At 52.2% G+C, this 14,679-nt stretch overlaps 1 protein-coding gene across 6 annotated transcripts in view; it reads left to right on the forward strand.

Moving 5' to 3' along the window:
• The window catches only part of Gask1a (golgi associated kinase 1A), a 36,268-nt gene that overhangs the window by 15,346 nt on the left and 6,243 nt on the right, over nt 1-14,679 (forward strand). For 2 of the 6 annotated variants that reach the window (XM_087562544.1, XM_087562542.1), the window contains exons 2-3: nt 5,057-6,310; nt 10,528-11,305. In XM_087562544.1, coding sequence (XP_087418670.1) covers nt 5,057-6,310; nt 10,528-10,617 — 1,344 coding nt within the window. In that variant the 3' untranslated portion in view covers nt 10,618-11,305. 6 annotated transcript variants of the gene reach the window in all.

Below are 14,679 nucleotides of genomic sequence, written 5' to 3' on the forward strand. Positions count from 1 at the left end.
AAGTCACGGGAAGGAGCTGTGTGAAGTCACGGGAAGGAGCTGTGTGAAGTCACAGGAAGGAGCTGTGTGAAGTCACAGGAAGGAGCTGTGTGAAGTCACGGGAAGGAGCTGTGTGAAGTCACAGGAAGGAGCTGTGTGAAGTCACAGAAAGAGACTGTGTGAAGTCACAGAAAGAGACTGTGTGAAGTCACAGGAAGGGACTGTGTGAAGTCACGGGAAGGAGCTGTGTGAAGTCACGGGAAGGGACTGTGAAGTCACAGGAAGGGACTGTGTGAAGTCACAGGAAGGGACTGTGTGAAGTCACAGGAAGGGACTGTGTGAAGTCACAGGAAGGGACTGTGTGAAGTCACAGGAAGGGACTGTGTGAAGTCACAGGAAGGGACTGTGTGAAGTCACAGGAAGGGACTGTGTGAAGTCACAGGAAGGGACTGTGTGAAGTCACAGGAAGGGACTGTGTGAAGTCACAGGAAGGGACTGTGTGAAGTCACAGGAAGGAGCTGTGTGAAGTCACGGGAAGGGACTGTGTGAAGTCACGGGAAAGGCCTTGGTGAAGTCATAAGAAGGAAGCTTGGGGAAGGGGTGAACGTAGCAGGAAGGAGGACAGGGTTGTATGAAAGCTAGGGAAGAGAGCTCTTTGGATTCTGGGCTTCATGAGATCTTGAATGTGGAGTTGCTTCTGGAACAACCAGGAAGTGTAGCACCTGCCTGGTTCTTGTTTTTGTTTGCCTGTTTGCTTACATGATTAGGAGGTGGCTTCTGACATTGCCTCTCAAATACCTCTAGTTAGGAAGGAGTCAGATCCTCACATTTCTAATTTGATATTGTTAGTCTTCTGATTGTAGAAATTAAGGAAAAACAGAGACAAGAGATACAACAGTTTTTGTTTTGAATGAATGTATAGCTCAAACCATTTTCATTTCCTGTCAGTGATTTTTCGCTTTTATGCCCAGGGAGGGCCACACACCTCAGGTTTCTTTCCAATCTCCCGTTGCTGATGAGCTGACCAGGTCTAAACACTTAGTCTCCATTCAGAGCCAGGCCATTCCTGAAACCCAACATAATCTCCATGAGTTGAAGCTGGGGTGCCTTCCTGGGGTATTCAACATCAGCTCAGCCAGCTGCCTGGGTTCCTGCCTGGTGCTGTCCTTGAGACTGTGTGAGCCTCCCTCTCCTCCCCTGTGAATAATAGCTTCACCAGTCCCTGGCTCATAACTCTGGCAGGAGGATCAACAACCTAATATAAGCGAGTCCCCCAAACAGCCCCAGGCACACAGAGAACAGCAAGTGAACGTTCAGTTTCCATTCCTTAGCTTCTCTTCCTTCAAATTGGCTGAGCCAGAAATTACAGGGGTGAAAGCCCTTTCCTGCCTTGGAGTTGTTGATGTGGAAAGAAAATCATGATTCCCCCAAGGGGCTGAGTGCTGGAGCCTGGTCAGCTGGTGGCTTTGGAGACAGACAGCCTGGGACTCTGCCCACAGTAGAAGGGACAGCTCAGCCTCCTGATGCCCCACGGATCTGATCAGGAGATGGTCTCTGTATGCCTGGTGGCTCTGTGGCTGAGCCCATCGCCTTCGTTTCAGAGGCTAGTGCTCATACTGTATCCCTTGTTCTGTCTTAGAAAAACAAAGGTGTCTGGGTCCCACAGTCACAGAAACCTGTGACAATGGTGACATGTGGCTTTAATCTGTCTCTGAAAGTCAGCTCATGTGTTCCTTCCCACCCCAGCCAGATTTTCCTCATGACAGTTATTTCACTAAACCTGAGGAAAATGATACAGCATCTCAACATTCCAGACTCTCTGCCAGCCCCAGTCTCAGTAGTGATGACTCAGTGGTCGGTGGTAAGGGCTGGAGGGGTCAGAAAGGGACAAAGGTCCAAAAACAAAGCTTGGCACATCCTTAGAAATGACCCAGAATCAGAGCCAGAGCAGTCATCTACTAAACACTCACTCACACACACACACACACACACACACACACACACACACACACACACACACGCCACAGCACACACACAGCACAGGACTTTTGCAGTGTTAGTGGGGTCCTGCATCGGCTCCACCACAGGGCTCAGCTTCTCCTGGAGGCAGGACTAGGGAAATTGACCATGCTTACCCCACGCCATCACTGGGGGTGTCGGGCCATAGGGAAGCCATGGGACACTGGCTTGGGGGTCCCCAGGCCTGAGATGAGGCCCATCTGGTTCTCAGGCTCTCGGACACCCAGGCACCGCTGGGAGCCACTGAAGAGCTGAGAACAGAGTGAGGCTGGATCTAGCCCCAAGCTGGATGGAGGTGGGGACACACACACATACTCACATAGGACTTACACACTTAAGGCACACTATGCACACTCACACATATCAGGCATTTGCACGCACACACAAAATAAATAAACAAAACATATTAAGAATTAAGAAACAAAAGACCTAGCTATGAGGGCAGCCCTACCCTTCTCTGGGGACTGTATCTCAATTTTGGCCTCTCTCTACTCATTCCCTCTGGCAGCATTTTCCCACATGTGGTTGCAGGAACTCTCCCGCCTGTCTCCCCCTCATCTTCAGACAGAACCTCTGCAGCCAGGAGGCCTCCTCACTGCCCACACTTGAGGCTTTAGAATAAAAAAGCCTCTCATGCCCCTTTCTCGGGAATCCCCACTTTTTATCCTGACATTACGATGTGTCCAAACCTGAGGGGGTGGTTTTCAGACCTCAAAAAGAGAAGAGCGCGTCTGGAAAACGGCCTGTGCTAGTAGTCCCCCTTCTCCTCTCAAGAAGCAACTTAAGGGAGGAGGGGATATTGACTCATGGCTTGAGAAGGGAGGGAGGCGGTCCACTGTGGCAGGGAAGCTCCGCAGCAGGAGCATGAGACAGCCGGTCACATTGCATCCATAGTGAGGAAGCTGAGAAAGGACAGGAAGTGGGGGTCAAGCCTCAAGGCCCACCTACCCCAGTGACCCTCTTTCTCCATCAAGACTTCCTAAAGGTCCTACAGCTGGGGCCAACTACTGAGGACCAAGTGTGGTGCCTATCACCCCAACAGGAGAGAGCAGCTGGGACCCCAACACTCAGGGGATGGGTGCAGTGGGGACCCCAACACTCTCAGAAGGGGTGCAGTGGGGACCTCAACACTCTCAGAAGGGGTGCAGTGGGGACCTCAACACTTATGGGAAGGCTGCAGCAGGGAGCAGGGAGGGGTGCAGCAGGCCTGTTACATAATTTGACTCACTTAGTGCTCATGTGGTCCCTCTGGGTGAATGGTAATCCAGTTTATCTTCTGAGTCACAGAGGCAGAGGTGTGCGGCTTCCATATTGTTCATGGCTTTTAAAGCTCAGACCTGGGCCAGGATGGCTGGACTGTGAGTTTTCTGCAGCTCAGGGAGGCTGTAGCTATTGGCCCATGGTATCTTCCCCAGGAACTGAAAGGCATCCCGGTGCAGGGTAGAGAGTGGGGATTAGAGAGCAGAGCAGAGCAGAGAGCAGAGAGAGAGCAGAGAGCAGAGCAGAGCAGAGCAGAGCAGAGCGGTTGCAGAGAGCAGAGCAGAGCAGAGCAGAGAGCAGAGCAGAGAGCAGAGCAGAGAGCAGAGCAGAGCAGAGAGCAGAGAGAGAGCAGAGAGCAGAGCAGAGCAGAGCAGAGCGGTTGCAGAGAGCAGAGCAGAGCAGAGCAGAGCAGAGCAGAGCAGAGCAGAGAGCAGAGCAGAGAGCAGAGAGCAGAGAGCAGAGCAGAGCGGTTGCAGAGCTCTGCCTGGCGCAGCCCTCGCAGGGCAGACCATGCAGGCACCTGGATATTGAGATTCTGGCAGACAGGGAGGGAGGTCAGCTCAGGTTCTGCCCGTAGACTCTAGAATATTCTACATTACGATCCTCCCCCTTATCATGCACACTTTGTTGTTTAGCTGCACGATTGTCTTTGGAGATTTTTTTCTTCAGTTTGATCAAAGCCGCCTTTCTTTTCCCGAAGCTTCCTGTGTGTGGCCCCACAGAGGGCATCTGCTCTTGGCCATTCTGAGCCTCTCCCTCTGCACATTGCCAACTACCCCCAGGTTTCCTGAGGCTAAGTAAGGCTGACAGCAGGATCCACCCCCACCCTTCCTGGCCACCTTAGAAGGGGATTTATTTTTCCTAGGGGTATCCAGCCCTTTGAGAACACAGACTATGAATCCAACTTCAAAACACATCTTGTTTTTGTTTTTTTGTTTTTTTTTTTTCCTTTTAGAAGGAGAAAAATCCAAACGAATGTTCCCACGGATACTTTTGCTCTTGGTATTATCTGGGTGTTTCTCTCCCTGCCAGCTCACTGGGCCTGATTGTCCTGCTCTAAACTTTAAAAGAAAATGTATATAATTCCAATTTATCTAGTTGTTCTGTTGGCTAAAGGAGTTACCGAACCATGGAAAAGGGTTCTCTCTCTCTCTCTCTCTCTCTCTCTCTCTCTCTCTCTCTCTCTCTCTGTGTGTGTGTGTGTGTGTGTGTGTGTGTGTGTGTGTGTGTGTGTGTGTTTCTATGTGAGTATGAAAGCTGGAAGAGGTGACCTGATCTACTGGAGTTATAAGCAGCTGCCCAGTGTGGGTTCTGGGACCTGAATTCAAGTCCCCTGGAAGAGCAGTATGTGCTTCAACGGCTGGGTCCCTTGCTCTGATTTTCATACCGTGGCTTGGACTTTCTATGAATATTTTGTATTTGTATTTATTTGTATTCAAAATGGTAATAAGGACCATCGAATTGAAAGAAATGGGGTCAGCACGAGATGGCGGCTGGAGGCACATGCGGATGTGGGGAGGTCTATTGTGAGGCATGGCGGGGTCACAGTTGTGTGGTGGCTTATCCAGAGAGGTCAGGTATGCCTCTAAGCATCAGTGAAGGCTGGCTAAGAAGTAAGCCAAGCTCTGAAGTAAGAGCGCAGCTGTCTGGGCTGTCATGCTCCCCTGGGAGCGGCAGCTAGGTGTCCTCCTGCCGCTTCCTGTCCCTTGTGCTCTGTCCACTGCCCTGGTGGTTCTGTGGTTTGGAGCTGGTGACTGTCCCGGGTCTCACACTATCTTTTTTTTAACCCCATCCTCAGGCGTCTTGGCTCTGGAGAAGGCTTCGTGGCAAGAAACGGTCAGTGATGGCCCTCTGCCTCTTGATGATACTGTCTGCAGTGGCTATCACTCATTTTCCTCCAGGACATCCAGCTTCTACCCCAGGACTTAGTCCCATGGAACCTCGGGGGGAAATTGGCGTGTCTCACCCCAGGATTCAGCGGACTTTGAACTCAAGCCGCAGGCAGCCAGTGAGGAACCTGGGCCTCTGGACAGGACAGGCTTTGCCCAGAAATCCCATGTTGGTCTGTGCCAAGAAGCAAAGCCACAGAAGGCAAGTGGACAGAAGCAGACAGCCACTGAGTGTCAGGAGAGGTGTCACTGTGACAGGAGATCCGACACTCAGTGCCCAGCATCGTGAGCTCCTAACAGACGAGGAGGTCAGAGATGCGGGAGGAGCAGCTCTGGACCAGCCTAGCCATGATGGTTTAGTCCAAGAGACACAGAGCAAGACAGCCACCATGGCTATCCCACTCACAGGGAGCAGCCAGGCATCGATCCCGGCATGGAGAGATGCTGCTGCCGTGAGCTTTAGGCCACAGCCAGCAGACGGCAGAGCTCCTCTGCCAGGAGCCAAGAACAACATCTTGACTGGGGCTGCCACCTCAGTGTCAGGGGCTCCATGGTGGCCTGGCTCTGCTGAGGACCTGCAGAAGTCCCCATGGTGTGGTACTGAGACCCCTGGGCTGGCCAGCACTGCAGCATGGGAGCAGGTCCCACCATGGTTCACAGAGCATGACATGCAGACTCTCTGGCTACTGGCCCACGGGGAGGTGGTGGGCAAAGCCAGGGTACCTGCCCATGGGCAGGTACTGCAGGTTGGACTATCTGCTGGGGATGCCCACCAGGACATCTCTCCTCTCAGGCTCAGCCAGCTCTGCTCCCAGGGTCTCTGTGGCCTGATTAAGAGGCCCAGGGACCTGCATGAAGTCCTGTCCTTCCACATGGACCGTGTGCTGGGTCTCCAGCGGAGCCTGCCCGCCGTAGCCCGGAGCTTCCACAGTCCCCTTCTGCCCTACCGCTACACAGATGGCAGTGTGAGGCCAATCATCTGGTGGGCGCCAGATGTGCAGCACCTAAGAGACCCAAATGAGGACCAGAACTCTCTGGCCTTGGGCTGGCTGCAGTACCAGGCCTTGCTGGCCCGAGGCTGCAGCTGGCCAGGCCAGATCCCATGCCTAGGCATCCACCATACTGAGTGGGCACATTTGGCTCTCTTTGACTTTCTGCTTCAGGTAGGTGTGGTTGGGCAGTGGGGTGGAGTGAGGTGGAGTTAGGGAGTCCCAGGTGAAGGCCAGGATGCCCACTCCCCACAGTGCTAGCCTTTTGACCAAGCAACTGTTCTGATAATTTTCCTGCCTGTTTATCCTGTGATACCCTAAAGCAGGGATGGTCTGTCCTATGGTACCCTAGAACAGGGCTGTCTCTCCTGAGGTACCCTAGAGCAGGGCTGTCTGTCCTGTGGTACCCTAGAGCAGGGCTGTCTGTCCTGTGGTACCCTAGAGCAGGGCTGTCTGTCCTGTGGTACCCTAGAGCAGGGCTGTCTGTCCTGCGGTACCCTAGAGCAGGGCTGTCTGACCTGTGGTACCCTAGAGCAGGGCTGTCTGACCTGTGGTACCCTAGAACAGGGCTGTCTCTCCTGAGGTACCCTAGAGCAGGGCTGTCTATCCTGTGATACCCTAAGGCAGGGATGGTCTGTCCTGTGGTACCCTAGAACAGGGCTGTCTGTCCTGTGGTACCCTAGAGCAGGGCTGTCTCCCCTGTGGTACCCTAGAGCAGGGCTGTCTGTCCTGTGGTACCCTAGAGCAGGGCTATCTCTCCTGTGGTAACCTAAAGCAGGGCATCTTCACATTTTCCACTCAGGGACAGGATACATGGCTCAGTGGTTAGGAACATTGGCTACGCTTGCTGGGCACCAGGACCTGGTTCTCAGGATTGTTTTGGAGGCTCACAGACATCTATAACTCCAGTCCCAGGGGATCTGACACCATCTTCTGTCCTCTTCAGGCACCAGACATGCCCACAGCACACAGACAAACATTCAGGCAAAATATCTAAACAACAGCAAAACCCCAACCACTATCAAAAAAAAATCCATTTGTGACCCCGTTTTATCCAAGAAATTTACATGTGATCCTGAGTAAATGGGGTGTAAAATAGGTCATAAATAAACCATTTAGGGACGATAAATTATAAAGACATTTACTTTAAGCCATTCTCAGGTATACATAAAATCTTGTCATTTATTTAAGATAAAAACGAATGTGTGTGTTAATGAGAGGTATGTGCTTATTTACTTCTAAATAAAGCGTTAGATGTTGGCTTAGATCTTGATTAGGATTAGGGCATCTTCAATACCTCATATCTCGTAGTTGATTGACACTTTGATTCTGAGAATGCAGCTTTGATAAGTAAGTAGCATGAAAAGGCTGAAGAGGGGGCTGGGAGGGAGGGCTCAGTCACCAAAGTGTGGGGGCTGGGGAGAGAGGGCTCAGCCACCAAGTGTGGGTGCTGGGGAGGGAGAGAGTGCTTGCCAGGCAAGTGTGGGGACTGATCTTGGATACCCAGCACCAGCACAGCACTGAAAGACCCAGCCACGCAGTGCAGGCCTCTTGTCCCAGAGTGTGGGACCAGGCAGCCAGGGCAATCAGTGAGCTCCAGGTTCAGTGGGCGTCCATGTCTCAAAATGTAACTGAGGAGGTCATTCAAAGTTGGCCTCTCACCCCCACACACGTGTGCATTCACACATGTATGCCCACCTTCATGGCACACGAGAAACCCCCATGTGAACATGCACACACACACACATACACATGTACACATGCATGTACACATGAACACACACATGCACACACACGCACACATGCATGTGCTCAAGAACACACATTCATACAATAAATTAAAATTCCATTTTAATCTCAAGTTACAAAATCAGGACCCCTCACCCAAATCCCATCGTCACCACTCTTTACAATTTTTGATGTACTTATTTTATTTCACGTGTATGAATGTTTTGCCTGTGTGAATGTATGTTTACCACATGCATGCCTGGTGACCATGGAGGCCAGAAGAGGGAGAACATTGGATCCCCTGGAACTGTAGCCACAGATGGTCATGAGCTACCGTGCTGATGCTGGGGAGATCAACAAGTGATCTTTGAACCAACATGGAGACAGAGGGCTGCATAATTTAAAAGAAGAGATAGAAGAGAGAGGAGGGGGCAAGGTGAGAAAGAATGGAAGGAAACTGAGGAGGGCCGATGCCTGTCAGCCTGGGCACTGAGCATTTGCTGTCCTCGACTGAGCTCGTGTCTCTGCCTGGCAAGGGAAAAGCCCAAAGTTGCTGAGTGGAGGGGGTGAGGTGGGATCCCAGGCAGGGCTGAAGAGCGAGACGAGGGTCTAACAACAGGCTGTGGGCACCGTCTGTTTAGTTGGCTTGCCGCGTACACGTGTGGCTGTTCTGGGCTTGCCCATGTGACACCGCCTGTAGGCAGGGAGCTTGAAGCATCTGGTCATTCACACCCACAACCAAGAAGCAGAGAGCAAGACATGCTTTGTAATGGCTGGTTCACTCTCTCTATTTCATACGTTCTAGAATCCCCTGCCCACAATGAGAATGGGACTTCCTCATTATGATGGACGGTCCCCTGAATCATGAGCCAGAATCAACCCTCTGTCTCCTAAGTTGCTTTTGTTGGGGTGACAGCAGTGGGAAAGGAAACCAGGGCATGCCCAATGGGCTGGAGGGGCTGACGTATCTTGGGGTTAGATAAAGAATTAACTGCCTACACTTGGATTCTTGTCCTAATGTCTATCTGGGCCCTGCCTATGTCAGATGGTATCCCAGCCTGAATGGCTCTTACCTGCTAGACCATTGGTGGATGGACTCAACCCCTGGTGAGGGTGTATACTAGACACCACAGTAGGTAGCAAAGCCAACACTATTCAGGAACAGACCCAGCCCCTCTCCATGGCAACCATACTGGCGGGATGCCACGTTTACTCACATTCTAACCTTGAGCTGGCTGGGGAGATGGCTCAGTTGGTAAAGTGCTTGCTATGTAAGCATTTAATAAACCAAGTGTGGCCTTGTGTGCCTGGAATTCTAGTGCTGGGGAGGAGGGACATCCCTGGGGTCTATTCAGAGAGAGACTGTTGGGTGGGGTAGGTGGATGAGGAACACATCTGAGGTTGGCTTCTGGCTTCTATATGGACATGTATAGATATGTACACGCACACACACATGCACACACACACACACACACACACACATTATTAGTGAAAAATAAAACTGAGCCATTGAGGTTCCTAGTTTAAGGTCACAGCCAGGGGACTGAGGCCCCGTCCAGCTTGGCTCCAGAGTTCTCTTCCCGTCTCACAGAGTCACTATTGAGTTGGCCAGGAATGGGGGCAGAAGGGGACATTTCAGGGGAGTTGTGAAGCCGTGAGGCCCAGGGAGCAGCCCCTTGCAAAGCCCAACTCCAGCAAGATGCTCACAATAGCTTTCTGCTCTGCACAGAGCCCCTCTGTTCATCTCTGGGGCTGTAGCATGGGACCCCTCCTCAGCTGCCAAACTTTGCTGTGGGGATAGACATCTCTGCAGCCAAGGCACACATAGGTCACCTGTGTGATCACACAGCACCGGGCTGGGATCATGCCTACCTCCCCCTAGTGTGCTGGACGGCAGTCAAGAAAAGCAGCTGTTTGGCTGACAGCCCCTTACTAGAAACCCCGGGAGGCTGCAGAATGTGCGTTTCTGCACGGGAACCAGAGGTGCTTTGTGACCCATGGCTGACCACAAACCCCAGATGCAGCTCACTTAGAATGGTCTACTATCAGCCTCCCTCACACTCCCAATCTGGGGGACCCAGAAGCCAGGAAGAAAGTGCTGGGGTCTGACACCTTCCCGTATTTCCCTGTGAAAGGGCTTTCTCTAATGGGTTTCCTAGGGAGTCTATTTCTATTCACTCCAGAGAGAGGAGGAGGGGGGAAGTTCCACTGAAGTCCCCCAAACCTGAGTTTACTGGGGTTGTTCACAGGAACATGGGGGAGGGGTTGGACAGTTCCTCACCCTCCACAACTGTTAACTGCTTATAGATCTGGAGGGTGGGGCTCATAAGCCTTGTGTTCTCTACCCCGCCTCAGGGGGCTGTTAGAGACCCTCCTTGTGGGGACTCCTGTGGGTATTCACAACTACTCTTACCTAGAGCTTTCAATGACCATGTGGCACCTGGGGGACAGCTGCACACTCCAGTCTGCCTCCCAGGCACATGCCACTGTCTGAATAGTGTAGAAGTCAGGTGATCCGTGAGTTATGTTGGCATTTGAAGGAGGTTCATGGCCCCCAAAGCTAGGACCTAGAAGGCCTCAGCTGTCAGGACTCTTGTCTGAGCACTGTCTCTTCTCGGGGCCAACACAGTGGCTCCCATTGTGTCTTTTTGCCTCTGTCACAGCCTGCCCAACCCTGCCTCCTCACTGAGACCCAATGCTTTCATCTCAGTCCTCAGCAGCAGAGTCTGACACCAGGATCCCAGCAAGACTGATCTACCTGTAGGAGAGAAGGAAGCCATCCAAAGGAGTATGGGACCCAATCCCACCGTGAAACTTTCAGGAGTGGTGGGAGATGACTGGTGGGTTCCAGGCTGGTCTGGGGAGGGTGAGTAGGCTAGGGTGCTTGTACTAACCCCCAACACACACACACACACACACACACACACACACACACACACACACACACACACACACGCCAAGTAGCAACTGTCAGTACTTTGTGAACACATTTTGCTGTGTAGAAATCTCACTTTGCTCTGTGAAAATGATTAAGCTTTGCTTTGGGACTTGTATGATTTTTTTTTCAAAAGGCCACCCCTGGCTTTGGTTATTTAAAAAAGTTCTCTTCTGTTTTCTTATGCATCTTGGATCCATCTGGAAGTATTTCGAGCCTAAATGTCCCAGTGCCATTTGTTGGAGACGAATTTCCTCCATTTGAAATGCTGCCTTTCCCAGATAGCCAGCTTCTTCATGTATGTGGTGCTATTTCCAGAGTGTTCTGCTCCAGTTACCAAACTCACCATGCTTTCATTACAAGGGGTGTGTGTCTCTCTCACTGCTCATTTGCAGAATTTGCTGGGACAGTGTTTTCATGTGACTTTACCATTACTGTGTTACTTCTATTCTTTCATCCCCAAATCCTTCTGGGACTTCATTGGAATTAAATTAATTTTTTTGAACTGATGGCAACCCTAAAATGTACCACTCACTGGGCATGGTGGTGGCATACACCTTTAATCCCAGGACTCAGGAAGTAGAGACAGGAGGATCTCTGTGAGTTCTGGGCCAGCCTGGTCTACATAGTAAGTTCCAGGACAGCTGGCTACACGGAGAGACCCAGACTCAAAACCAAACCAACCCAAACCAACTCAACCAACCAACCAACCAACCAACCAACCAACCGACCGACCGACCAACCAACCAAGCTTGTTTCATACTTGCCAGGGACAGGGTCCTAGTGCTCCATCTGCCCATGTTTCTGAGAAGCATTTGCGTCTTCTTCAGTGGGTCTGCCCTGGCTAGTTTTATGTCAACTTGACACAAGCTGGAGATACCTGAAAGGAAGGAAGTCAATTGAGAAAATGTCTCCATGAGACCCACTTGCCAACCCTTCTCTTGATTAGTGGTTGATGGGGGAGGGTCCAGGTCACTGTGGGTGGAGGTAGCCCTCGGATGTGGTGGTCCTGGATTCTATGAGAAAGAAGGCTGAGCAAGCAAGAAAGCAGCATCCCTCCATGGCCTCTGCATCAGCTCCTGCCTCCAGGTTCCTGCCCTGACTTCCCTCAGTGATGGATGGAGTGTTAGCTACAGGTGTAAGCCAGATAAAGCCTTTCCTCCCGTGTTTCGTCAGTGACAATGGCCCTAAGACCGGGTCTTCCTTCACTTTTGTCATTTAGTTCTTCTTGGATATTTCTTCTCCCTGTGGCCATCAAAGACAGGATCTTTCCTTCCAGCATCCGCCCACAGTGGCTGCTCCCTGGCTGTGGAGGGGCTGTGACTTCTTTTTTTTTTTTTTTTTTTTTTTGGTTCTTTTTTTCGGAGCTGGGGACCGAACCCAGGGCCTTGTGCTTCCTAGGTAAGTGCTCTACCACTGAGCTAAATCCCCAGCCCCTGGGCTGTGACTTCTATATGGTCTTCCTGTACTAACTTCATCCTCCACCCGTACCACGTGGGCAGGTGGGCAGGGTGTGGACGTGCTGAGGCCAGAGGTTGCCGGCTTTTGAGTTGCTTTCCTTAGGTGCCTGTTGAACTCATTGGCCTGTAGCCAGCCTCTCAGGCCTTCCTGGCTGTGGTTGATCCCGGAGAGCCGTTGTCTTCCCTTTCCCCGCACCGCACACAGGCGCACGTGCCAGCAGGCCTAGGGAATCCGTTGGCTTGATTTGTTTTAAATTTTGTTCGTGTGCATGCGTATGTGCATAGGTGTACACATGTGCGCGTGTGCCTGAAGAATGTACTCTGGGAAAGGTAATGCTCATATGAAGGAAAGAGTGAATCCCACCCCCAGCAAACCCTAGGACACTTGGGCTGCCAAGTAGGAAAGAAATGGAGGCGGGTCCCATCTGAAGGGCGTGGGCCACAATAATACCAGACATCTCTTCTGGAATCCGTCTGGCTTGGCCCAGAAGCCAGATGAGTCTAGTCAGAGGAATAGGGCCACCCACACCCTGTGCTGCCCCCACCCACTGGCCTTCCATCTCCGTCAGATGGGCCTATGGCCTTCCTTGGCCAATTGCAGTGCCTTGTCCCACCTAGATATTCTATTTGGGACATGACAGAGCCAGGCCTTCCCTGAAACCAAGTGGTAGGTATGATGGGCCAGTGACTACAAGCCTCCTTGGTGACCCTGTGACCTCAGGCCTCCTTGGTGACCCTGTGACCTCAGGCCTCCTTGGTGACCCTGTGACCTCAGGCCTTCTTGAGGATTCTGTGACCTCAGGCCTTCTTGAGGATTCTGTGACCTCAGGCCTTCTTGGGGACCCTGTGACCTCAGGCCTCCTTGGGGACCCTGTGACCTCAGGCCTCCTTGAGGACCCTGTGACCTCAGGCCTCCTTGGGGACCCTGTGACCTCAGGCCTCCTTGGGGACTCTGTGACCTCAGGCCTCCCTGGTGACCCTGTGACCTCAGGCCTTCTTGGGGACCCTGTGACCTCAGGCCTCCTTGGGGACCCTGTGACCTCAGGCCTCCTTGGGGACCCTGTGACCTCAGGCCTCCTTGGGGACCCTGTGACCTCAGGCCTTCTTGAGGACCCTGTGACCTCAGGCCTCCTTGGGGACCCTGTGACCTCAGGCCTTCTTGGGGATCCTATGACCTCAGTCCTCTAGAGGGACCCTGTGACCTCAGGCCTCTAGAGGGACCCTGTGACCTCAGGCCTCCTTGGGGATTCTGTGACCTCAGGCCTCCTTGGGGACCCTGTGACCTCAGGCCTCCTTGGGGATTCTGTGACCTCAGGCCTTCTTGGGGACCCTGTGACCTCAGTCCTCTAGAGGGACCCTGTGGTTCTCAGGCCTCCTTGGGGACTCTTGTGGTCATTCTTCATGCTTCATTCATTCTTGTGTCCAGAATACCTCACTAAGTCTCATCTTGTGTTGAATGCATTCTGGGTTTGGGGGTCAGACTGTTTAAATTACTTATTTGTTTTACTTCAGTCATTTGTGTTCTTGTCCAAGAATTTACAGCTCTGAATGCCAGAGAATATATGCCTGCCACACTGCCTTGCCTGTCTTCATGGTCACAGCCAGGCTTCCTGGCTTGAAATCCAGGGATCACCATTTGTAGCAATGTGGCCTTCAGCACAGTAGCCCGTCTCCCTCCATGGCTCACTTCATAATTGGAATGAGTGTCCCTCTCAGCCGCCTTGAGGGACCCAGAGCACTGTGCTGGGTAAAGCGTCCACGTGGCACCTACCCAGTCTGGGCTTTGCAAGGCCTTTGCCACTGAAGGCTCCAGATTGAATTACAGTCTGCAGCACAGCCGGGCTGGCTCAGTGCGCTGGAGCGGCGTGGAATCATTGTTTCTTTGAGTAACTTCTCATTTTTTTCGAAGAGTGGAGGAAGGGTGAAGTCCTGAAGGAATCTGAGCTGCTGATGGAGCTGAGGGGAAAACAAAGCAGACAGAGTGACAGAGTAATCAGCCTGGCACCTCAGCGGGCACGCTCTTTCTGCCAGGCAGGCACGCTCTTTCTGCCAGGCACCTAGGTGGGCGGACATTTTAGGAGGCCAGTGTTGTCTGTGTTACGCTGGCTGGCAAATAAATGCTGCATAACGGGAAATCTGGATGGAGCAGCCCGAGACGTGGTCAGGGCGGGCTTGGCAGGAGCAGAGGCCTCTGCTGGCTCTGACCGTGTGTGGAGGGAGGGCAGAACACGGGCCAGAGCAGTCGCCGTGTTCCAGCCTTGATAAACCGCTCCTAGCAATGCAGCAGGCATGGTTTCTGCTAGCCTGTCCTAGTTTGCTTTCTATTGCTGCGATAAACACCGTGACTGAAGCATCTTGGGAAGGAAAGTCACGGGGCAACTCAAAGTGGGAACCTAGAAGTTGAAACTGAAGCAGAGCAT

Source organism: Rattus norvegicus, chromosome 8, assembly GCF_021556685.1.
Source record: "Rattus norvegicus strain SHRSP/BbbUtx chromosome 8, alternate assembly SHRSP_T2T, whole genome shotgun sequence".
In the NCBI taxonomy this organism is placed as follows: Eukaryota; Metazoa; Chordata; class Mammalia; order Rodentia; family Muridae; genus Rattus; species Rattus norvegicus.